General features: G+C 44.3%; 1 protein-coding gene across 1 annotated transcript in view; it reads right to left on the reverse strand.

Moving 5' to 3' along the window:
• The window catches only part of LOC138505060 (mucin-2-like), a 179,627-nt gene that overhangs the window by 144,172 nt on the left and 8,388 nt on the right, over positions 1–27,067 (reverse strand). Inside the window, exon 4 of the mRNA XM_069625385.1 lies at positions 13,146–13,246. Coding sequence (XP_069481486.1) covers positions 13,146–13,246 — 101 coding nt within the window. The remainder of the gene's footprint in view (positions 1–13,145; positions 13,247–27,067) is intronic.

Here is a 27,067-nt window from a genome sequence, read left to right on the forward strand (position 1 = left end):
GAATACTGGCCAACTGACCTTACAGCAAGCCAAAGTTGCTGCTACGTGACAGATGACAGAAGGTACCTAATGCGCTGACCCTGGCAGAGATTGCCTTTTATGCCTGACCACAACATTTACTCGAACCCCCACTTCATCCGTAGGAAGCTCCTACATAAACATCTGAACCACATAATACAAACTGACCATAATGAAGGGGGGGGGGGGCTGAAGTGGATTGAAGACCTTAATGCCACGCAGCCCAAACGCTGATGCAACTTGAAAGCACCTGCACGTACCACAACTCCTGAGCACACCATAAGAATACCATTGCTTCAATCCTACATACGCCGAATGTCAATCTGTGCCGTCAGTGGACAAGGCGCGCAAAGACCCCTATAACTGAGGCAGCCTGCCCTACTCTTGGCAGTAAACCCACAATTGGAACTAAAATTATATTGCGAGCAGTGGGACAGTTCTGTACTATACCGCTACAGCCACCAGAATTACTAGGATACTAGACGGCAGTCCGCACTGGCATAAACGCCCATAGTACGGGGGTGCAGATTTATTACCACACCTCTCGCTTGGGCTCGATGGTGGAGGCCCCTGAACTGATTCTGCCCGGTGCACATCCTAAGAAGATTGGAGCGGAGCACTAACTGGCCCCACCACCCGCAGCTGGAGCATTGAAGCATTGAACAACAGTAGCTACCAAACCGCTTGGTGACCTATACGAACATAAACACCTGAAAACAGGTTTACATCTGGCCCCCCGGTAAAGCCTATATCATGACAAAGGGGGACAATAAAAATGGGGGCCAATGGATTCTTTCACTGGCCCTAGATCAATAACTGCCGATACTATACCGCCTCCCAGCCCTGAGGTGACGGAAAGTGGTAACTACAACACCAGGATGACCACTTACTACAAACAATGCAAAACAGCTTCCTTGCTATTAACGTTAAACTAGACGAACCTGCAAAGGTAGAAAAAGAAAGTGGATGCATCACGGAGGCGGAAACGCGAATAAGCACGAATAAAGACACTATACAACGCCTTGAGCAAACACTAAATACCATCCAAACTGAGCTGAAGCAAATGGCGAATAAATGTGAAGATTTGGAATCATGATCCAGGCGCAACAACATCCGAATGGTGAGGATTCCGGAAGCAGCTTGCAAAGGCCCCATTGAACTGTTTGTGGAGAATCTTTTGAAAAATATGGTTGACCCCTCCAAATCATCCTCGCAATTTCTGGTCGAAAGAGTGCACCGGACGCTGCCCCCCTCGACCGGGAGGTCCACCAAGAACTATAATTAATTGCCTGTTAAACTATAGGGACCGAGACACAATTCTGCAGCTCACAAGAGAGAAGGGCACTCTACAATTCGAATCCAACACCATACACATCAACCCCGACTTTGCACCAAGCGTGCAAACGCATAGAAGGTCCTATGACACAATGAAGCGCCTGCTCTGAGCCCAAAAGGTGCCATACTCTTTGATGTTCCCCGCCAGACTGAGGATACAACATGGCGGGAGAGCCCAGTTTTATGACAATCCTGCACAACAGGCGATGGCATATGTGGAAACGGCTGATTTGACACGACACAACAAAAGAGATTGCATGGGCAATAATGACTGAAAGAAAACCTTGAGGCCCGGCCATCCCACATACCCCAAGCATGAAACTGCAACAACGGTGAAGATAAATAAATATAGCCTAGCAGACGGCTAAGGCACCCAACATGACTGCCCAGGTTTTGTCCAAAAGTTACCAAGGGTCACATCATTGAGTTGGGGCTGATGGTGAGGGTGGGGGGAGGGACATCAAGAGATGTAAATGGGCGTTCTTGTTTGAAGTTCATACAGATTGGGCACAAGTTGGCCTGCTAGTTTTGGAGGGGAAAGTTGGAGAATCTATGGCAGTTGACATATATGTTTGGTCTAATATAATATTGATGGAGATTCGTCTCGCGGTCAGCAAAATGATGTATGATACTGATGTACGATTTGGCGATGCATCTTAAAATGGCATTGTGGAACGTAAGTGCCCTAAATAACCGATAAATATGAGAAAGATATGGGCATACCTGGAACAGCACTCCCCTAATGTAATAATGCTACAAGAAACCCATGCATTGGAACTCACACACACACAAATGGCACTGAGATGGGGGAAGAATAGATTCTTTACAAACTAATCTTCACAAGCAAGGGGAGTTGCAACACTGATACATAAAAATATTGACTTTAAAGCCGGTTCGGTACACATCAACCCAGAGGGCAAATACGTTGTGGTATCGGGCACAATAAATGATAGACCTCTAACTCTTGTAAACACATACGGTCCTAATACAGATGACCCTACATTCTATATTAAAATAGCAACCTTAATAGGCCAGAACCCCGACATCCCAGTAATATGGGGAGGCAACTTCAACACGACACTTGACTTGGTAATGGATAGATAAAGCACCAAACACAGAACCATAACCAAAACATCCCTCACTATCAAGCAGGTCATGACCCAATTCGGGTTGGTCAATGCCTGGCGAATAAAACACCCTTTGCAAAAAGAATACACTACTACTCCACCGTCCACAACACACACTATAGAATCGATCTGTGGCTAATTTCTGGGACCTGGATGGGTGACGTAAATGAAACTACAATACTTCCATGCACATGGTCAGATCACTCACCCGTTGTACTGGAGGTACGCCAGACACATCTACCTAGACCAGCTCACATGCAGAGAATGGCCCCAGCAGCATTGCTTGCCGATTCCCTGGCAGAAACACTTAGAATCAACATCGAATCTTTCTTCGCAGAAAACGAGGGCTCGATGGACAACTTCTCCATGGTATGGGAGACATTCAAGGTGGGGATTCGCAGGATAATGATGGCATCAACAACTGGCATTTTAAAAAACATGAGGCGGGAACTGGGGGAAACAGAAAAAGGATCTTCGAGACTTAGAAAATCAATATGGGATCACCCACGACAGAGCACTATTGGGCTTGATAAAAGAGAATAGACTAAAGTTCTGCGATTTGGCAGACCGTGAAACCCAATACATGACCAACAAAGTACAAGTTAGACGATATGGGGAGGGAGACCGACCCGGATGTTTATTGGAGGGTATTGTCAGAGGTGAGCGTGAAACACAACATATTAGTGGAATCACCAAGCCCAATGACTCAACCACTGTTGACCCCTTGGAAATTAATAAACTGTTTAGGGAATATTAACAAACACTATATTTAAAGATGAACCATCATATCAAATCACATCACTACGCCTACTCTCTACTATTCACCATCAAACAACTAGAACACAGCTATATGCCTGATAAATTTGGCCTAGCTCTTCACATACAAACATTACATCATGAACACCTGATCTCCCTAATTAAACGCAGCTATCCCATGACATTCCGGCATAGTTGCTCACATAAGCGTCCTTCAGGCATAAAGCAGCCAAACCGAGTCTGGATGTCCACATACCAGATTGCAAACACATCCAACTAATATCTCAACACTACACCTAACGCTAGGATGCAGCTACCATCCGACAATTACATCAGCTGAACACATGACTGGTGCAGCCAGGCACCCTATGACACCATCTTTCACTAAAGACCTGAACTGCGGTTCCCGAGGGCGTTCAAACCAGAGCTTTGAGGTCATACCAATGATATATAGAGTGCTATATAAATGCCAAGTAACATAACATAACATATTCCAATACAGATACAGTAACAGAGGATGATGTGAGGGCATGCCTTACAAAAACCAAATTACCCACATTGGATAGAGAAACCAGCGAGAAACTTAGCAGCCCAATCACTGTGGAGGAAATCACAAAAGCTATAATCTCCTTGGCATCCAGCAAGGCCCCCTGGCCTTATGGCATTAGCATTGAACTAAACAAAGTATACAAAGACATACTTTCCCCTAAACTCCTTAGGGTCTGAGAGGAACCTGCAACAAAGGCTCTCTACCCCCTTCCCTCTCTGTAGCGGTCAGAACTTTTGTACCAAAACCGGGAAAACCCACCCAATGAAATGTCCTCATACCGCACACTTTATCTAATAAACACGGATGCAAAAATCTTTGCTAAAACTTTAACCAATAGATGTTTATCCCATATGTCTACGCTAGTGCACCCTGACCAATCCGGATTCATTCCCGGTAGGTCCACGGGCCTAAATCTGAGAAGGCTGTTTGGAACTATGACACAGATCAACACCGGCTGCTGCAATGGTATTAGATGCTGAAAAAGCGTTTGATTCGGTTTCATTGAACTTCCTCTTTGGTGTTAACAAACGCATGGGAATGGGGGAGGGTTTCAATAAATTAATTAAACTAATGTATAATGATCCCAAAGCCAAGATACGCACCAAAGGCAATCACTCGGAGGTGATAAAACTAGCCAGAGGAATACGCCAGGGATTTCCCCCCTGCTCTTCGCACTAACAATATAACTATTTGCAAGTAGGATTCGAGAATTCCATGGACACAGGGGAATACAAATTAGGGGAGTCCCACAGAATAATAATAATTTAGCATTTATATAGCACGACAAAGTCTCAGGTATCTGAGTGCTGCTTATTATTACCCACGGTGTGTGGTGCTCATTTATTGACATCGGAAGGATGAAAAGCTGTGTTTGGACCTGCCGGGATTCAAACCTGCATCAGCTGGCTCTGCAGAGATGTTAAAGCAAGTGTTCTAATAGCTGTGCAATCGGAGCGGCTAATTTCGTTATATGCGGACGACACCCTAATATACTTCAAACACCCTGAAGCAAACATAAAACCAATACCTGCAGAAGTTAGCAAGTTCACCACGCACTCAGGGTATAGGATTAACACAATGAAATCTGAACTATTCCCACTAACTGATAAAACACCTAAACCAAAACAGCTACACGGGATGAGATGGGCCAATGAGACTGTGAAATACCTGGGAGTTATAATGGCGCGGTCATATAAAACTCTATATGGAAAGAATCACTCTGCCTCAATACACTTGAAAATAAATTTAGTTTATGGAGAAAGTTCCCACTGACAATAATGGGCCGTAATGTCATTTTGAAAATGATAGTTGCACCCAAACTCCTATACCACTTCACTACCATACCGATATGGCCTGGCAGACAAATCTTCAACTCACTCCGGAAACTATCGGTGGGATTTGTGTGGGGCAGAGGGAGTGCCCAGGCGAAATGGGAATCTGTCACTGCACCATATTGCAGAAGGGGACTGGCCGCCCCAGATTTTGAACTATACTACCTAGCTGCCCAAGCCCAATATGCTGGCCTATGGTGTTGCCCGGACCCCATCTACTCACATGTTGATCTCGAGAAACAGTCAGTCGCGCCGTAGGAGATAACGACCACCCTCATAAGTGAACATGAAACTGACACCTGCCCCTTTGATCCAGTACGTACTACGCTAGATGCATGGAGACAATATACTGTCTAAACTAAATATCACAAACCCGTATAGTAAACACATTACACTATGGAACAACCCTGACCTCACCCACAACAGATGTAGATATCCGAAACTCATGGGATCCAGATGGGGAAATGAAACTGGGTGACCTCTTCCCAGAAGGGAGATCCGTCACACTGAATGAATTCAAGAGTAAACTCAGAAACAACCCTGTGAAAACACTACAGTATTACTGCATGCTTGAAGGAGTAAAATGTAAATGGCCATCATACCCCCTGGAGCCTGAATCCAATGAGTATTTAGAAAGGATAATACAGCCTGACAACACGAAGAAACTACTAGTGAGACTATACTCCAAAATACAACACGGCATGCACTCATCCAACTCGCTAAGCACAAAATGGGAGGCAGACACTGGAACAACAATAGACGATCATAAATGTGAGAAAATGTGTGACTTGACAAGAGAAGTATCACTCAACGCACAACTAAGGCTGATAGTGCTGAACGAGCTTCACTACACCCCCATGCACATCACTAAGTTTAACCCACGAGTACAACTTTGCCCGAAATGCAACTATGATAAAGTGGACACTATACATATGTTCTGGAGTTGCCCCCTGATTGCAGAATTTTGGCACAACTTTGCACAAATGCTGCACAAGATGACTGAGGTTACCCCATCACTCCTAACACTATCTCTTAGGCGATATAGGGAAAGTAACCATTACGACTGGTAGATTTTTTAATATTGGTTGTATAATAGCAAAGACATGTTTATTGTTACGATGGAAGGCTAAAGAGGCACCAACACTGAAACAATGGCTGACCGAAATGGCAAATGTAAACAATAGAGAGGACTATTATATTCAAACTGTAACGGTAACGTCAGGACCCAAAGAAATATGGGCCCATACAGATCTTATGTGGAAGAAAGTACATGAGACTAATCGCCAAATGTGCATGATATTATAACAAGGTCATTAATCGGGACAAATAATAATGTAATGTAACTGCAGAAAATAGAGACACCAATCTTTTTCCCTTTGTTCTACCTTCATTTTATTATACACAGACTGTAAACTGTATGTACCAATGTATGCAACTGTCAAATGTTAAATAAAGTTTTTTATTTTAAAAGAACTCTCTTGACCTTGTGAATCTCTCTGCTTCGATCATCTCCTCTTATTTCCCCATTGACCTCCCACTTCCACTGATCACTACATTGTTCAGCTTAACATCTCTGACTGTTAATACTCTCCTCCTCCTATCGAATTTTAAATGACAAAGAGGGAATTCAATCAGGACACTCTTTCTCCCTGGCCTCTTTCCTTGATGATTTGAGGACCTCTCTCCTGTCTCTCTCCACTATTCATGCTTATTTCATTAGCAATGGTTTTATTGACTTTCACTATGCACATCTGACTCCCTTTGACCAACACTATCCTGAATGCACATTCCAACCTTCCCAACCCTCTCCTTAACCTTGGGTCACTTCTGAGATCCAGACGCTGAGAATAAACCTGTGGCATGACCCCCGATAATGTTGCAAATCCCTAAAGCCCACCCAATGCCTTGCCTTAAAAAATGCCCTTGCTGCCACCATCTTTATATCAGACTTTACCAAATCTTCCTACTTCCCAAACCTAATCTCCCTCCTTTTCAATCAAACCTGTAAAGTGTCACTAACCCTTCAAGATTTCCTCACACGTCCCAAGACAATATCTATTGTTTTCAGCCCCTCTGCTAATTACTTTGCTCACTAGTTTTCCCCTAAAATCTTTCAACTGTGTTCCACTTTCACAGCCCTCTTCTCTCTCCCTATCCCACCCTCCTTATGTAAACCACCTGCTGTCAACCCTTCTTCCAAACCTTGACTACTTCTCCCCACCTCTCCTATTTGTAATGGTTAATTTGGTGGATTTACCCCAGAATTACCACCAAAATCGGATTGAGGGAGTTACTTTAAATTATCTGTCCATATCTCTCTGAGCCTTTTAACCCATTCTCTCTGTACATATTCTTTCCTGCCACCTTTAAGTCTGCAACTGCCCTCATCCTTTTGATGAAACCTTCTTATGAGCTAAAGATCACAGTAACTATAGCCAGTTACCTTCTATCCAATTATGCAAAAGTCCTTGAGCGGTTGGTCTTAAAGACCCATAGTAAACACCCTGCTGAGACTGCACTCATTCATGTCTCCAACTTTCTTTCTGATGCTCACCACTCCAACTGTCTTCTATACTCATCCTTTTGGATTTCTCTTCCACTTTCAAGATTGCCAACCACTCCTTCTCCCATTCCTCATTCTCTAGGACCTTGGGTTTCACAAATCTGCTCTGGCCTGGAATACCTCCTACTTAGAAGGCTGCTCCTGTAAAATCTCATGGAACTCGGAAACCTCTGGCCCACCCATCAACCTGCCTGTGTCCACCAAGGATCAGTCCTTGGATTTCTGCCCTTCTCTCCCTAGACCTACCTGCAACCTAGATAGACTTACCTAACCTTTGGGTTTCAATATCACCTCTTGACTGATGACACTCAAATCGTTTTCGCCTTTCCTTCCTACACCCCAGCAATCTCTGAACAGATTGCTAAGTGTCCCGCTCACAACCTTGAGGTCCTTTTGATAGTGATGTCAGACTGCAACAATGCATGACTTCCACCACCTCTGCTGTTTGTATTAACCGTTTTACCATTAAGAAAATGTGTCAATTTTGTAACACTCTACAAAAACTCTAATTGCCATGCTCATGCTCTGCAAGCTATACTACTACTCATGCCTATTCACTGGACTTCCTCTCTATTCCTTCCTCCCGGTAGAGAAAGTCCCCAACTTTGCTATCTGCCCTCTCTGCAGCCTACCCAGTTCCTCCACCACTTCCACCTACTAACACCATGCTGATCTTGCTCCTCAGTACCCGGCATTCTGAATCTTTGCCTACCTGCCATCTCATTCCATCCAATCCTCCTCTGCAATCAATCTCACTGTGTCTTGCCCCCCTTGTGCCTCCTTCTACTTCCAATCTTTTCCCCGTCTCAACCTGCCTCATTGGAACCAGCTGCCTAACATTATCAAAGGCAGCCTGACCGTATTCCTCATCAAAGATTGGCTCACACTTTGCTTACTTGCCAAAGATGGAGTTCCCCAACAGCCTCCCATCCTCCCTACCAGATTCCAAACTCTATCCAGTACCGCATAATAACATATTTTTGTATATTTATACAGCAGTCTTCAGGTCTAAGCAATTTCTATCACTAGGTTCATTGTATCTTTGTAAGTTACCTGTTTATCTTTTTATTCTACCCACTGTTTATGTCCCACTGTATTCGCACCCCGCTTAAACTGGCTCACCACTTATTTGAAATTGACATCCATTTTCTTGAAATAAATAGTAATACCAATACAAATATGTATATACTGGCTTCAGAAACTGCTATTCATTTAAAATGCTGCTGCAAGATTGCAGACAGGCACCCATCATAATAAGAACCCAGCTACGGACAAACAGATAGTTACAAATGATCTGATTGGCCTTTTGCCAGGTCCTTACCAGCCTGACAATCCTTGGTTTGCCGCTGCGTCCCTTCCGAGAGTGGCCGCCATGGAAAGCGAGAAGCGGCTGTGTATAGACCCATCTCCCCATCCATGGTGGCCATATTGCTTTCTTTTTTTTCCCTGTTTTTTAAAAGGCCACCATGGAAAGGGAGAATGATATGATATGATATGACATTTATAACGCACCTGTACACAAGTGTTTCTAGGCGCAACAAGACAAGGAGGACGAAACAATGATCTTACTAGGCCTTGTGTCATTCAAATCGGGCAAGAGCAGGGAAGGAGAAGGAGAGAAGTGCCGAGGGGGTCGGGTGGTGTGAAGAAGTGCAGGTAAAAGGTGCAGTCAGTGAGTGGCACAGTGCAAGTTCCCCGAAGTACAGCCAACGGTGCCTCAAAAGTGCAAGAAAGGTGACTGTAGGGTTACAGATGCACCCACAAGTGCTGAGGGAGCCAAGAGACAGTCCAGGTTGCAAGTGAACAGGCAGGGAACTGGGCCCAAATACAGAGGGTGGCCAGGTGACCAGTACGTGTATCAGACAGGTAATCAGCAGGAGAGACGAAGAGAGAAGGCTGAAGCAAAGAGGAATGTCTTGAGTTGCTTCCGGAACCAGAGGTGGTTCAGCTCAAGTTTCATAGAGGCAGGGAGGCTGTTCCAGAGGTAGGCTCCAGCTGAAGAAAGAGATCTGCCCCCAACACTCTGCATGGAAAAGCAACTGACCCTCAGAGAGTTGGAGGTGGATGAGCAAGGAGCTCGGGAAGGGAGATGTTTAGGAAGAGAGAGTTGGAGGTAATGCAGTCCTAGGCCCCATAAAAACTTGTGGACAATGCACCGGGTCTTGAACTTGATCCTTACCACCACTGGGAGCCAATGAAGAGATTTCACAGCTGGAGAGATATGATCCCTGGGCTTGAGGCCAAGGACAAGTTTGGCAGTCCTGCTCTGGATAAGTTGTAGAGGATGGAGAGTAGAGGCAGGAAGATTTAGAAAGTGACTGTTGCAGTAGTCTAGCCTAGAAAGGACCAGAGCTTTGGAGACAGAGAGCTGCTGGGGGAAAGTGAGGAAAGGAAGAATACCTCTGAGGAGGTGCAGCTGGTAGTTTGACTTCTTAGAGATGTCAGAGATGTGTGGAGAGAAGAAGAGCGTGGAGTCGAAGATGACCCCAATGTTCTTAGCTTCACATGTAGGAGCAGGAAGAGGGAACATGGTGGGTTGCCAGAGAGAGAGGAGAAGAGGGAGCTGGTGTTCTGATGAGGAGGATCTCTGTTTTACTGGCAGTAAGGCAGAGATCACTGGCAGCACACCACTCCTGAACTGCGGACAGTAAGGAATGAGAGAAGGAGTAGAGGTGGCTGAGAGGAGCCTGAAAGAAAGCTGAGGGTCATCCGCATAACATTGAAAGTTGGAGCAGAGAGCAGCCATGCAGTGTGCAAGAGGTGCCAGGTATTAGTTGAACAGCCAGGGAGAAAGGTTAGACCCCTGGGTTCCTAGGGAACACCACAAGTAGAGAGAGAGAGATAGAAGAAAGGAAGGACCCGAGTGGGATCTGAGAGGGTTCGATCAGTGAGAAAGGAGATCAGCCAGGCTAGGGCCTAATCAGTGATACCCAGGTTATCACGGAGGTCACTGAGCAGGATGACATGGCTGACCGTATCAAAAACAGAAGAAAGATCAGGGAGAATGAAGACAGAAGGAAGGTTAGAATCCATGTTTGAGAGCAGGTTTTCACGGATGTTCAGGAGAGCAGTTTCCATACTTCTGGCTTCTCTGAAGCCAGACTGATGGTCATGGAGAAAACAGATTTAGTCTGAAGGTTAAGCTGGGAGATGGGCAGCTTTTCCAAGAGTTTACCCAGGACAGGAGTAATGGAGATTGGGCAATAGTTAGCCAGAGAGGAAGGATCGGCAGAGAGCTTCCTCATGAGGGGACACACAAGGGAGTGCTTCAGGGGTGAGGGGAAGGTTCCAGTTGCAAAAGAGTGATTGCAGAAATCGTCCAAGGCTGGAGCAAGGGTGTCAATATGGTCCTTGATGGTTTTGGATGAACATGGAAGAATCTGTTTTGGCAAGACTTTCCAAGAAATGTTGTCAGTGTTGAACAAGGGAAAGAAAGAGAAAGGAGGAGGAGAGACGGCCACAGGAAGGCCAGGAGTGGAGGAGGATGAAGGAGAGGAACCTAGCGAGGGTGGACAGGATGTACCGATTTTCTGGTTGTGAAATCAGAAGCCAAGGCCGTGCAGAGGGCCATGGAGGGGACAGGCGAGGTAGACACTACAGCAGGATTGGCCAGCTCTTTGCGGATTTGAAGAGATTGTCTGAGTTGCTAGATGCCGCAGGGATGCAGACCTGAATGTGTGCTTCGTATCCCATTCCATGGTGGACAATTTTATTTTCCTTATTTTATCAGTTGCGAAATGTCGGAGTGTCTCGCAACTGTATAAAGATGCTTTTAGTACAGAGGTCCCACGAGCAAGAGTACTAATAGCAATAAGCCCTGGAGGCATTACAAATTCACGTAATACACCCGGGCCTGGGTTGAGGCCCTGACTTTGCTTTTGCCTGTATCTATAGGCCCCCAGGGCATTACCTGAAGTGGTAATGCGCCCCCGGCTCAGGGCTTATTGGTTAAATATTTCATCTTTCTCTGAGTCGAAGAGCTTTATTGGTCAACTACTAGGCAGCTCTCCAATGTTAAGGCTTTGCTTATGTTCGATAGAGGCTTACGTGGCCTTGGACCTCTGGTTATCATCACGCATGTCTGATGCTCCAGAGGTCAATGATTTAGAAGTTAGCACATTCCTGTTTGAAGCACAGTAGTGGCCATTCCTTCTTGGTCATGGTCTCTGTTCTCTAGAAAGCAAAGACCTACTCTGTGCAGCACATACATTCATGTGACTTGCAGATGTGTGCTGAAGATGTGGTTATTGACTCTGTAATGTATGGCTTCATGTTGATGCCTTGCTGCAGAGATAGGAATCTAACATTAATATTTATATTCATTTCATTATAGACGGTAAACAATAATGCTCTTTTGATCACAAAGAATGTACAATAGATAAGATGTCAGATTTGATGGGAAGCAGTGAGCTCCTTACAATGGGGTGAATTGAGTGACATTCTGACCAGGTTGTGGAGGGTAGTAAATGGTAGTGTGCTCTCCATATTGCCTTCCTTATTAGGTACTAATAACCAAACGGGGGTAAATCCACTGGAATACTGTTATGTTGGGTTCCTGGCCAAGCATCACACTGACACCAGTGTAGGAACAGGATACATCTTAAATGAGTTCCAGCTCTGGGTACAGGGTAGAGGACTACATCTAGGCCACATCAGGTAAGTTATATGGACAGAACATCCACCGGCATCCTCTCCCAGTCAGCCCATCTTCTCAACAGACATTCACAGCACCATTCAGAACATAACATTCTCACACACAGTATTCCATGTCAGTCACTCCTAGCATTCCATGCATACAGGGCAGGTGCAGGGAAAGTTGAGACACAACAAATACCGTTAAACGGAATTACTGTTACGGCCACTTGGTCCTGCACATTTATTGCAATAATACAAGTGGTGGTAGGGGGTGTAAGTTCTCGTTTTTTGGAGTCCATAGACTCCGTGGGGATTTCGGGGGGAATTACTGCTGGTCGCAATTCTGCCAATATTGCAGATTTTTGGCACGAAAGTGGCAGATTTACCTCCAGCTTTTTGCTGGAAGACAATCCTCTACCTCACCACCAAACCTATAGCACAGTGGTGTTGTAATGTGGTGGTAATGCGGTTGTAACAGAATTACCACTGATTTACCATCATTTTTTCCCACAATGGAGTTCTCGTAATGAGGCCCCAAGTCTTAAAAATCCCTCTTTTCTGTCCACTATATAGCTACTAAGGACACCCTCAAGCCATTACATCAAATGTAACACGTGTATGGCAATAGCTCATGGATGATTATGGAAGTGCACTACGTTACAATCCTAGCCATTGGTGTGTTTCTATTCTTACTTGAGTTGCCAGAGTCTGCTTTGGAAAGATAGTCAGTGTGCAGCACCACACACATAAATTGAAATTGAAAACCCTTGTCCAAAGCTAAGTGGAAATGCAACTCCCATTTTACAATGAACTTTGGATCCTGTACTTACGCATATCAAATCTGAATGACGACAATATTTCTGGCATTCAGCTCCTGGCTTTCCTTCTGGTTCATTGCTACAGTTGTAGTAAATCTTTGGAGCAATACAATCTAGGAGAGAAACATTATTAGGGATGGTCTCAAAGGTTGACTATTACATATTCATTTAGAACTACTTAGATCATTAGCGAAAGGTAGCGCTGCTCTTTGCACATAGATGGAGCTCATGATGTAGACATTGGTGTTTGTAGAGATAACCCTATTTTTCCACTCGCACACCTTCACAATTTAGCAGAAGGCCACTCACCCTGCAGTCACATATAACACTACCACTATTGCACATCACCTCTGCCATAAGGATGAAGCTACCTTTAACAACAAATTGTAGCTTCCCACATAACTCTCTATTGCGTATGAAATTGAAAATGATTGCCTCTTTCCTGCAATGCCCAATCTCACACCATACATTCAAAAAAGGTGCCGCAAAAATGCTACAATAAATACAATTTTGTGCTGCATTTATGGCGCAACATTTTCCATTCCCTGTTGCATTATCCTGGAGGGTCTGCTTAAACACAACCCGCCCCCTTTAGTTTATGGTATACCTCTGCCACTCCCGTCCACACGCCATTAGAAATTGGTGACAAGCAGGGTCTTGGCCACCCACACATAACTTTAATGGCTGAAATGTGCACACGCATAACACCTCCTAATTTGTCCACATTTTTTACTCCAGTCCCTCCGAGGGTGTTCAACACACAGCGTGTTGGGGCCATAATTATGGTGAAAGACGCTATACAAATGTAAAAATGAATTAATGTGTTAATTCAAGCATGCAGTTAACCCATATGTTGATATTATCTTATGTTAACGTTCATTTCGTTTAGTAGGGTGTCCTGCAGAACACTTTTTTCTTTTTTTTTGCTTTAAAAATGTGTCTCTGTGCAACGTGTTCAATGATTTCCATTAGAGACTTGACTTGGGGAGACGGCATGAGGACCTCCAGGAGGTGGGAGAAGGGAAAGAACATAGTTTAGATATTCTGCTCTACACAAGGTTCACAGTTGCTGTGTAAAGGAAAATAATTACACATTAATTGCATTGGTTCAAATAGTCTCGAGCAATGTGACAGCACAGGCTGGGGCATTACTGAAAATGTAAAAATAATGGGAAATGCTAATTGCATACATACACTGATCAATACCCCGGTCTAGTCTTTGTCAAATAGTTCCCCTATCAGTGGTTGTACCACAGAAACGTTCCACAAGTCCAAGTGATATTTTACATTGTATTAGGACTAGACCACCAATCTCCCTAGTGAAAAATAACGATTCTTTAAATGCATGTTTGCACCAGGGCAAGGTTATCTCTCTCTCTCTCTCTCTCTCTCTCTCTCTCTCTCTCTCTCTCTCTCTCTCTCTCTCTCTCTCTCTCTCTCTCTCTCTCTCTCTCTCTCTCTCTCTCTCTCTCTCTCTCTCTCTCTCTCTCTCGCTCTCTCTCTCTCTCTCTCTTTCTCTCTCTTGTCTAGACCTAGCCCTCCCCTGTTCTTGCAAATGATTTGCTCATTGACACTGCTCTGCCCCCCATGCCGATATCCTTCCCTGTTCACCAGTTGCTAGGATAGCCCCTCTATGTTTTCGCTTCGGTGTGCCTGGTGAAAAACTCCCCTTAGGTATCTTTGCTTTTTTCAAGGATCCAGATGTCTTTTACTAGGAACATTTCGGGCGCAATAGAGTGGCATCTGGAAAATGAGTGCACATACTGCTGTTTTGCTTTATTGACATTACTGTCTAAGCAGCGCCCCTTGTTTTGCGCTAAGATAAATTGTCACTTGGTTTTCAGTATACAAATGCCTCCAGAGCTTATTTGTAAGGAATAATCTGAGTCGTTTTTGAAAAGTTTTTTTTATAGTGATCACCAACACAAAAGGATCGACACTCTTTTTGCCGTGTGTGGTATATTCCTGGGTTAGCTTGTTCTTGTGCCTGAATTATTTATTACAATCTCTGTTCCTTTCCCTGCATCCCAGGATGCAATCATTCACAAATCGTTCACTCTGTCGTTTTTTCTTCTTTCTGTTGTTTAACCAACGTACAAGGATAAAAATATACCCCTGTCCTGCATAGTTGACCTATGCCATGTGCCAGTGACACTTTTCCCGAGGGTCCTTCCCTCAAAACTAAAATCCCCTCTCTATGTAGAACATGGTAAACATTCAAATAGTATTTAATAGTTTACATCACCCACTACAGTGTTTTTATCAAGTACTAGATTGGACAAACTTCTCGAAAATAGACCTGCACTAGTGTACACAATTTTTTTTAGAAGATTTGTGTCTACTGCAAGAATGGGAAGGGTTTTGAGCACTGACAAAACTCCAACAAATTGTGTGAGGCTTCTGCATCTCCTGCAATGATTAATTGTCTAATCCAAGAGGCAGATTGCATGACGAATAATGGGTTTATTATTTCAAGTACATCTGACCAATAAGTGCCAGCTGAGGTAATGTGTCTAGTTCGTCTGAGTTCATGCAGGCAACGCTAAGCCACACATCTTCTAAATTAAGTTTGTCCAATTACATAAGGCCCTGCTCACTTCTTGTTGTTTTGTGGGTTTTGCTAGGCTGTGGGTGGTGGTGTTACACAGGCCAGACACACACTTAGAGGGTTATTGGTGCCTTTGAAGTGTTTTCAGATTTTTTTTGAGGAGTTTGGATAAGTGTTTTCAATTTTGGTGGTCCTTTGTATTGCTTTTCAAGATATGTTTCTGTTCCCATTTTGCTAGGTCTTTGTTACCACCACTGGCTGTGAGCCTATCCTGTTATCCTCCCTCCAACAGTTCAGAAACATGCGTGGGCAGTGAACCTGTCCTTTTATACAACATATGGCTTCCTTTTGGAGTTTTTATTCTTCTTATTGGCTGCTCAAGCTTCTTCTGTATAGGTTGAGGCTCCTGACTGCTTCCTTGAATCATTCTGAGAGAGTTGAAGTTAGCTTTGAGATTTGGGCAATGGCAAAACTTCCATAGAATTCTGTGGTACTCCCATGCAAATGCTCAAACTTCTCCTTCAAGATTTGGTTGCCCAGGTTGGTTTTCTTGGAGAAGGTTGAACATGCCTACTGACAACGGATAGGCCAATAGAATGCACGGAAACCTTACATTTAAGCTTTTAAATTAAATTCCTCAGGTTAAAACGGTATTTGGTCTGGGGTACCCACATTTGTCAGGATCCAGATCATTAGTACTAAATGATTGGTGCTTTGTAGCTTGAAGGGACATTTTAGCTTGAAGTACTTCTACTTTTGAGAAATGGACACTGGCTCAGAACAAACTGCAAGCTTAGAAAACCTTGGAACTAACTACACAAAGCATCAAAAGCATTGGTACTAATATCTGATTTTGTTCACAAAAAGGAATGCATCCAGTTCTACTGGACGTCCAGTATAGAGCACCAATGGTCAGCCCTGAATCACTTGCTATGCTATCAACAAAAGCAAGAGAGAGGTTTATATATGAATATAAAAGGGCACACAGCCTTAAAAGATCTACTTATTTTAAGGTGTACATTTACTATTGGAGAAAATCAGATAGCTCATATATGAACGTTATTATCCCAAACTGCAAAGGAAATTCTTCTTAAATTGAAAGCAAAGCAGACCTTTCCTTTGTGTCCATTAATCTACATCCATAGCGATTAAAGTAGGGAAAGCCTTTTTTGGCACCAGTTTATGAACTCACCTGTGTTACATGGGCAACTTGCATGGCCAGCATGGTGGACCTTTGAGGGCGGTGTATGGTTTAATTTGACTGTCTTGGCCACTCTTCTGACTGACCGGGCAGAAGACAGACCAGCTAGGTGCATGTAAGTAATACAACTGTGAAGTGCCTCATGCAACTAACAGATTAGAAATCCAAGGTTCTAGTCATTACCTGACTGGGTCTGTATTGTAATGCACTCAATCTTCCCCTTTATACAGGTGCTGAAATAGAAGATACAGATAATTACAGGCTGCCTTTAGTATGCCCAAATTTCAGGCCTCTGTTGCAACATGTAGTATGGTATAGTTCTATATAGCAATAGCTACCAATAAAGATGAACTTACTACTTTAAATTTATAAATGAAAAACAGAGAGGGCTTCAAAATGTTTCAAATACCACATAGGGAGACTGGAACTCCTACTCTACATTATTGTTTAGCATCCCTGTACATTCCTTCTTTTTATGTCTATGAACCACCTGGTTACTTGATTGTATGCCTTTTAGACTATGATTGGGCTACATCTCAACAGAGATAAAACGGAGAACCTCCTGGTAAGCACGAAAGACTCACTAACAAACTTGACCCTCAATATAAGACATTCCACATTGACAACACGCCTATCAATGTGTCATCAGCAGTCAAAACTCTAGGGGTCTTCATTGATTCCTCGTTGTCCATGACGAGAAAAGTCAGTGCCATCGCATCATCTGCAGCGCTTATCACTAAAATCATCAATGCAGCCAAACTCTACCTATCAACACAAAATTGCATTGCAATAGCCAGGGCCACAGTAGGTGTCAAACCTGATTATTGTAATGCCCTTCTCTTGGGAACCTCCAACAAAAAAATTAAAAAACTTCAAATCACTCAAAATAATGGACCCAGAGCTGCAATTAGCATACCCAAAAGGGAACATCTATCACAGGCGAGAAGAAAACTTCACTGGCTTCCAGTAAAAGAGCGCATTATTTTCAAAACAATGGCAATCATACACAAGTGCCTCCATCGCAAGCCCCCCCCACCTTGCCGACAAAATTATTCCTGTCACCTCCTCCAGACCCATTCGACAGCACCTCTATAACCAGATCTCCGTCCCCTATTTCAAAAGAGCCAAAGCAGGAGGCTCCAGCTTCCAACATCTAGCACCCAAAAAATGGAATACCTTACCCACATCTCTCAGAAACAAAGCCTCGTACACCATCTTCCGCAAAGCTCTGAAGAAAGACTCTTCAACTAAACCTTTGCACACAGAACACTGGATTCAGGGGCAACGTAGTTAGTGCACTGTTTACAACGGCTTATAGAGGCTTTTTGGGCCCACTGCAACCACGGACCCGTCATGCCATACACAATCCAAATGGCTGTATATGTTTAATGTATCGTCTCTGTTTCCCTCCCACATACTGAACTTCCCCACTGCCTCAATCACCAATAACTAGTTCCACTGTAACCATGGAACACCCCAACAATTAAATTGTAAACTCTAACCTGTTAACCTGTAAACTCTCTCTGCACTTAAATATTGTTTCTCCCACTGTCAATACTCTGTACTCTTATTGTAACTAAGTAATCTTTCTGTAACAGCACCACAATGCCTAAGGGCTGTTTTGCGCGCTTTATAAATGCAAATATATAAATCTCCAGAGCCAGAGAGGCAGTAGCTCATGTACACCTCCAAAAACAGCTAGCTTCTACAGGTCTTCTGACAGAATGTACTCCATTTACTTAGGCAGGTAAGCTTGTCTAGGTGGTCACATGTGAGCACTGGTTAGCGGTAGTATTATTAGTTGTGGGGTTCATTGCCATGGATGTAGACATGGCAATGCCAACTGGCCACCCCTTTCAAAAAGTATTGGTGCCTCCTGAAATGGTACATCTTATGAAAATCTGGACACTGTTCTTTATCCCTCTGCTCAACAACATTGCCTTCTGGTTCCAGAGTAGTTAGGAGTCAACTGATTCGAGTGGAACTCGAATCACCTTTATTTCAATTAATTTGTGCAGGCTTAAATTCCCAACCCTTTAAAAAGTTTGAATGTTCTAAAACGTCTGATCTAGTTCTACAATTGAACATGTTATGAAGAATGGGTGAAATGATCTCTTGAGTCCAAATGAAAAAACAATATCAGCTTTCACTTTCCAGGCCAGCAACGGGCATGTACACTGTTTGGCTGGTGGACTAAGAAATCAAAAATATGAACATTTCTCATACAGTTTTTGAAATCATTTAAGGGACCCAGTTCCTTTCACCACCAGCATGCAGTGAAATTGTCACCATCTCTGCAGTGTGAAGATATGCACATTGGTGATCTATTATGCTCGTCGCGATAACAAACTTGGCAGCTGCCACTGTGCCAATGGCATTCGCAACATTTTGTGCAGACTTATTTATCAAGAAAATGTATTATTTATAAACAAGGAACTAAATATATGAAATTAAACAAAATAATAAAGCATTATTATAATGTTATACCAAAAAACAAATGCATTCACAGAGAAAGAAAGACTTTCTAAAGGGTGAAGCAGCATGCCTAAAAACATTTTCTGGGACTAGGAGCAAAAGGAATACAATAGTTGAACAATGGGTTAAAATGTATGCAAACGTACACCTTGTACACCTGCAGGGCAAATTTACTTTTGCCCTGCAGGTGTACAAGGATGAGTAAAGGCTAAAGTGCGTACTCATCCGCCACCCCACTACAAATCAAGAGCCAACCAAATTATACAAGTAAAACAGCACAGTTAAGAGATATGCCTCCTTAGTCTTTTATGGTAACATGGGCTGAGGGAAGGCTATATTCTTAAGAGGGGCTCAAATGTAATTCAGTAGCAACCCAAACAGCAAAGTATAAGAGTCCAATATAAAGGTATGTCCAATCAAGGTTCTATACAAATATATACTTTAATTAAACACCATATGCCAGAATAATTTAGAAACATACTACACAAAACCCACCCCTGAGGAAAGAGCACAGAATAAACAAAGATAGGAAGATGATGCACTCTGGTAATGAATCAGGGGTGATTGGCAAACAATATCCACAGTGTTTGTAAGAAGGACATTGGGCCTCATTACATTGTTGCAGGTCCGGAAACAAGGGTGCCGGTAAACTCACCGGAACCCTTGTTTCCAGACCGGCAAACTATGTGCTTGCCTGCCAGAGCCGCTCTGCCCGACAGGTCTGACCCTGCCTGGCGCAGAGGTCACGGTAGGCAAACACTTCATGTAAGCACTGGCACCGTTAGCAAGGGTGCTTCCATGTCTCCACACCCATAGATTCCTATGGGACTCTATGTGAATGGGGATTAACAAATATACTGCCGCCTGACTTCCCAGCCACTGGACTCGTAATGAGCCGGTGGCACCGGAAAGTCACGCAGCAGTAAACTTTTACGGGTCCAGCGGCAACCCGCAGGTTACAGTTGCCGCTGGACCTGTAATGAGACACATTGTCTGATGCGACAAGGGATTTGGACCCAAAACTGGACTAACGTGTCAGAAAATAGACAGTAACATCTTTCTGCGGTTCGTGGCAGTCAGGCTGTTGGTCGTCTGCGAGCCGGTTGAGCCAGGTTTGGGTGCAGTGGTTTGTGTAATCTCCAGCGGAGAACGGTAGTCAAATTGGTCCAAAATGATTGCTCAGAGCAGTTTGCAAGCAGCTGTTGAGCAAGGCAGTTCGGAAGGCTCACAAGGGCTGGTTCGAAGACTGGGTTCGGGACCAGTTAGAGACATAATAACTGCTGGTTAGATTTCTTGTGTGACATTCCATTTGCTCGAGTCAAAGGTCCAATGATCCGAGGTGAGGTTTGACAATGCTGAAACTTGATGTCGAGCTGGTTTGAGTCATTTGGTAACCACTGGATTGGGTTGATGCATGATGTGATGCTTCCAGCGGTTTTCAGTCAAGGTCCAGCAAGGAGCGGTTGATTTGAGCCAAGCAGGTGAAAGATTTGCATGGGACACAATGTAGTTTAACTGAAGATTGCTGCAGTTCGAAGCGCTGCTCAACAAAGTGCAAATCGTGAAGCCACCATGGTCAATTCAATATTCTGTTCAACAGCATTGTTGGGCAGATTTAAAGCCCTGAAAAAAGCCATTGAAGAACATACAGAGCACTCTCAAAGGATTTTGAATGTGCTCTATCATTATGCTATAGTGAACAACCTGAGCATGAATGTTGGGAAAACAAAAATACTCATATTTGGAGCGAGGAAGGTAGGAAAGAAAAATGCAAATTTAGATGGAAAATTGATACCCAAAGCCTTGAAATCGTGGAAGCAAAGCAGTATGTTGTTCTGCTTGTGAGAAATTACCCTCCCGGTAATTATTTTGAGGAAATGACAGTGAAAAAAGTGGCTAAAAAGTGGAATGTCATTAGAGCATATATGTCTTCTAAGGGTGGTTACTCGATAGAGGGACTATTGGAGATATATGATATGATATATGATATGAAATTTTATTTGTATTGCGCTCGTGCACAAGTGTTTCAGAGCACGACAAGGAAAGGGAGGGGAACAGGGGAGAACAAAAAATGATCTTACTAGGCCCAGTGACTTTGAGAACGTGCAAGTGCATGGGAAAGGGAAAGGGGAAAAGTGCATAGAAGGGGAAGAGTGGAAAGTGCGGAGCAGAAGAGAACAGAGAATTAATAATAAAAAAATACAAATAAATAGATAATGGAGGCAGTAAACAGTGGTAGTGCAGCCAGCAAGTGGCAAGTGCTGTGTTACCGGCAGCAGAACTGGGTAAGTCTGATAGGTGCAGAAAAAGAAGAAGAAATTGACGGGGGGACTGTATGGGTATAGATACACTCCCCAAGTGCAAGGGGTGGCCAGAAGGTAGTGCAGGAGGGTGGCAGGGTGAGCAGGTACCTGGGCCCAGGGGAACAGAGGGTGGCCAGGAGCACAGTGCCAAGAGAGAGCAGATCAGCAGAGCAGAGGGGGAGCAAAGGCAGAAGCAAATAGGAAGGTCTTGAGGTGCTTCCGGAACCGGAGGTGGTTCTCCTCAATTTTTAGAGTGGCAGGGAGGCTGTTGCAGAGAGAGGCCCGAGCCGAAGACAGAGCTCTACCACCAGCTTGTTTCTTTGAAAAATGGCTGACCTTGAGGGAGGTAGAGGAAGAGGAGCGAAGAGCTCGAGAGGGGAGGTATTTGCGGGAGGATAGCCAAAGGTATTTTGGACCCAGGCCCCAGAAAGCCCTGTGGCCAATGCAGAGGGTTTTGAATGTAATCCTTGCATCCACTGGTCCACTGGGAGCCAATTGAGAGATTTCAGAGCTGGAGAGATACGATCCCAGGGCTTGAGGCCAAGGACAAGACTTGCAGTCCTGTTCTGGATTAGTTGCAGAGGACAGAGAGTAGAGGCAGGTAGATTAAGAAAGAGGCTGTTACAATAATCCAACCTAGAGAGAACCAGAGCTTGGGAGACAGTGAGCATCTCAGGGAAGGAGAGGAAAGGCAGAGTACTTCTAAGGTGGTGCAGTAGGAAGTTTTACTTTTTAGTGACCGCAGAGATGTGGGCGGAGAAGATGACCCTGAGGTTCTTAGCCTCGCAGGTGGGGGTAGGAGGAGGGCCAAGAGAGGCCGGCCAGAGAGTGAGAGGAAAGGATGGTGACAGTGTGCAATGAGGATGATCTCAGTTTTGCTGGCATTCAGACAAAGATCATTGGCGGCACACCAATCTTGAATGGCAGTTATGAGGGATGAGGGAGGGAGAGGAGGTGGCCGAGGGCAGCCTGAAAATGAGTTCAGTGTCATCAGCGTAGCACTGGAAATTGGAGCAGAAAATGGCAAAGAAGTGGGCGAGAGTTGCCAGGTATTGGTTGGAAAGCCAGGGTGAGAGCTTAGACCCCTGGGGAACACCACAGGTAGAGAGGAAGATAGATTATAGGAAGGACCCCAGTTGGGCCTGGGAGGGTCGATCAGAGATGAAAGAGGTCAGCCAGGCCAGAGCCTGAGCAGTGATACCCAGGTTATTACAGAGACAGTTGAGCTGGATGGTATGGTTGACTGTGTCAAAGGCAGAAGAGAGATCGAGTGGGATGAGGAAAGAGGGAATGTTAGCATTTACGTTGGAGAGAAGATCTTCACGGATGTTCAGGAGAGCAGTTTCCGTGCTTCTCGCCGCTCTGAAACCAGACTGGTGGTCATGGAGTCAGAATGAAAGTTAAACTGAGAGATGGCCAGCTTTTCCAGGAGTTTGCCCAGAAAGGGAGGAATGGAGATTGGGCGATAGTTAGCCGGACAGGAAGGATCAGCTGTGGGTTTCTTGAGAAGAGTATGCACAATGGAGTGCTTCAGAGTGGAGGGGAAGGATCCTGCGGCAAAGGAATGGTTGAAAAAATCGGCAAGGGCCAGAGCGAGGGTGTAAATGTGGTCCTTGATGGTTTTAGAGGAACAGGGATGGACCTGTTTTGATGAGGTTTTCACAGATCGGACTTGTCTAGCGACCTCATCAGGTGAGAAAAGAGGAAAGGAAGAGATGGAGGGTCGGGGTGTGGTTAAATGGGGGGTCAGCAAGCACAGACTGAGGGAGAATAGGAGGAGGAAGGGAGAAGAGAATGAAGAGGATGTCCTGGGTTTTTGAGATAAAGTGAAAGGCAAGGGAATTCAGAGAGCCTGGGAGGCAAGAGGAGGGGAGGAGAATGCAGCAGGGTTGGCCAGCTCCTTGCATATTTTAAAGAGTTTGGCCATTTAAGAGTTGTTAGATGCCGCAGAGACACGGGCTTGAATGTGGATTCTCTTCTTGGTGCGGACAGAGAGTCAGTATTGCCTTTGGAGCAGGCGACAGGCCAGTTTATAAGAGGATGAACAAGAAGCCCTCCATTTCCTCTCAGCCGCCCTACACCTACGTTTCAGTGTAGCTAGGTCGGAGTCATACCAGGAATTGCACTTGGCTTTGGACTTCAAGCGGATCCTCATGACAGGGGCAAGAGCATCAAGAGTATCAGAAATAGAAGAGTAGAGACGGGACAGGGTTGTGTCTGGGTGTGAGTCAACCGGAGGAAGAGGGGGGGAGAGAAGGTGGCAGCGAAAGCCTCAACTGACACCCGCTTCATAGGCAGTGTTGTGGTGAGCTTGGCTTGGGGAGAAGAGAGTGAGAGCTGAGAGGAGAGAAGGCAGTGGTCACTCCAGGAGAAAGGAGTGGTCAAAGGGATAGAGAGAGGGAGGCCAGAGAAGATCAAGACATCAAGTCTGTGTCCTGCAGAGAGTGTCGTGCCAGAGCAGAGGATAGAGAGGAAGAGGGAATCGCAAAGGTCCTGAAAGCGCAGAGATGAGAGACAGGGAGAATCGAGCTGGATGTTGAGGTCACCAAGGAGGAGGAGTTGAGCGGTTGAGGCCAGGAGGGAGGAGGAGAGATCGGCCCACTTTGAGAGAAAGGAGATGATTTAAACAGGGGGCCGGTAGAGAGTAGCAACAGTAAGAGAGTGGCTTGGAGAGTGAGAGAGCCTGCAGAGAAGAAATTCAAAAGAGGAGTAAATCTGAGTGGGAATGGTAGTAGCAGGAATCCACTCGGGAAAGATCAGGGCCACACACCCTCCAGGCCGATTGGATCTGGGTGCAAAGAGCATCTTGCAGCCTTCAGGGAGGAGAGTGTCAAAGCTTGTGACAGAGCTGGACATGAACCATGTCTCCGTAAGACCAAGGACATCAAGGTCCAGTTCTTCAAGGAGGTGGCAGATGACAGAGGAGTGTTTGACAGCACAGCAAGAGCTGAGGGTGGCAAGATGAAGAAAGTTGCTGGCCTTAAGTTCTTTCCGGGTAGGGTACAAATTAGAGATAAGCCCTGCGGAGGTGTGGAGGTAGCCTGAGGTGAGGCAGAGGAGGAGTGAAGAGTAGGCAAGGTAGCCAAGGAATGAGAAGAGGGGACAGCCAGAGATGAAAGGAAGTTGATGAGGTGAGGGAACCGCCTATCAAAGAGGAGGAGATTGGCCTGAGGACCTTCGACCATGGCAGTGCCATTTAGGTAGACATTAAGGATGACTCTGGAGGAGTCGAAAGAAGCCATGAGAAATTCCCAGCGAGTGCCACCATTGATAGGAGAGGAGGAGACAGGACAGAGCACAGTGATCATATGGGGGGGTCCATAAATCCAACAAAGGAACAACAAAGGAACAACAAAGAGGATGTCGGTGAGGGTCTGTCTGGAAGAGGCTCTAGTATAGGAATCAGCGACAGGGAGACCAGATTTGGAGGCCAAGATATCCTTTTTAAACTTCTTCTTGCCAGACTTAGTAAGATGGGAAGGCTAGTTGATAGAGAACCAGTTAGAATAGATAGGAGAAACAGAAAGCGCCATGTGTGGAAAGAGAGGAGGCAGAGGGAGGAGTAAACAAGTACAGTGGTATAGAACAGTCACTGGGCTAGCAAGTTACAATTACAAAATACGCTCAAGTTTGACTTCAACTTAAATGGCCCAGTAGTTAAGGAATTTAAAAAGGGAGTGAGATGATAACGGTGAGTATAGAACAGCTTCAAATGAGTATATAACTGGGAGAGCTAAGAGTACCTGCCAAGAAAGGAAGTACAGGGAAATCAAGAGTGAGGGAACTAACCCATGCTGAACATGGTAAGAGGGTGATGGTAGTTCAAATAGTCCAGAGGTAGCAGACTCAGGGAGGGTTGGGCTGTAGCAGAAGCAGAAGTCTCATTTAGCGGCTTCTGAGCGGACAGGAAGCTGACAGGGGCCTTAGAGTGGGCCTTTGAGAAGGGTCTTGCTGAAGACTGCCGGTCACATGATGATGGTTTTCTGTGACCAGCTGGCCAATGGGAAGCAAAAAGAAGGCACTGCAAATGGCCATACGTCTCACACGATTCTGTCAGCCATCTTCAAAGGCACCAAGGATTGCACCAAAATGCACACAAAAAATATCAGAATGCAGCTAAAACCATTCTACTGCACTATGACATTTTTTGTTTTCGATTATTTTTTCACATTTAAAATGAAAACAGCTGTTGCAATTGAAGATGCATGGAGAACAAAGTCCCGAGTACCTCTGTGTACAGATGGCCGCTGGATGAAGCACCTCTAGAGTGAGGCTGCACGCAGGGATATGAGCGCTGGACCAGGCGCTGCAAAGATGGAAAAAGGAATCTAGGACTTGCATAATACCTGGAGCTTTGTATGCCCTGGAAACAGTTGCATCCAGATTCACTAAAGATCTGTGTAAAATCAAAGGTAAACTTTGGAAACCGGCCTTAAGACTAGCTATTTCTACTCCTATTGAGGCCATTAGGTGCAAATTAGGCCTTACTTCTCTGATGACGTTGTGGAAAATCGAGTGTATCAATCAATGAGTTTATAAAATACTTGGCAGACACATCTATGGTTTTCTTAAAATTAACCAAACATATAGGAGATGTGAATGGTCTATATAACATTTTGAAAAAGAAGGCTTTACAATGGGATCTAATAAACATCTTAGATTGTTTAGCTAAAAAGAGCAGATATGCAAATTATTGCTTGCAAGTAATGAGACCAGAAAACCTGGTAAATACTTATGGAAGGTCAGTAACAGTGAACTATCTATTTTACCACTCTATGAATATGTGGGAGTTTGGAGGGGAGTCCCCAGGGAAAAAAATAATATGAAGACTCTGCAAGTTGCAGATCGAGACTGCAAGGCACTTATTAACAGCCTGTGAACAATTTGAGGATTGGTATACAAAAGGATATAAAGAATTGACCAATGATAGGAGGATCATTTTGTCTGATCAATTTTGGTCAGCTATTCAAATGGCAGAACCATCGGTGTATATAGAAGCAGCCTTTTATATTTGGAAAAGAATCTTCCTTGAATGGGGTAAATTGAATTTGGTGATATAAACGGGGGAATTGTGAATAAGATTTTAAGCAGAATCAAGGAAGAAACGTTTTGATAATTAATTAATTTTAATGTTTTATAAGTGGATATAATGTTTTCCGATAACCTTAATGATTTTATTGCAATGTAATTTAGTGTAAACTGAAGCAATATGCTCTGTTATATGTTCAGTATGGTTCTAAATTGTTATTTGAATGTTACAATGATAATTTGTTTGACTTTTAAGTGTTTAAGGTTTTAATTAACCAAATACACTATAATAAATAAATAAAAAAATAAAAAATGTCTCTGTCTTAAAAATCATGTGTTTTAGATGGACTAATTGATTTTTATATTGTTTTAGTAGGTA

The sequence above is a fragment of the Ambystoma mexicanum genome, chromosome 11 (genome assembly GCF_040938575.1).
Source record: "Ambystoma mexicanum isolate Mex_15411 chromosome 11, UKY_AmexF1_1, whole genome shotgun sequence".
Classification (NCBI taxonomy): domain Eukaryota; kingdom Metazoa; phylum Chordata; class Amphibia; order Caudata; family Ambystomatidae; genus Ambystoma; species Ambystoma mexicanum.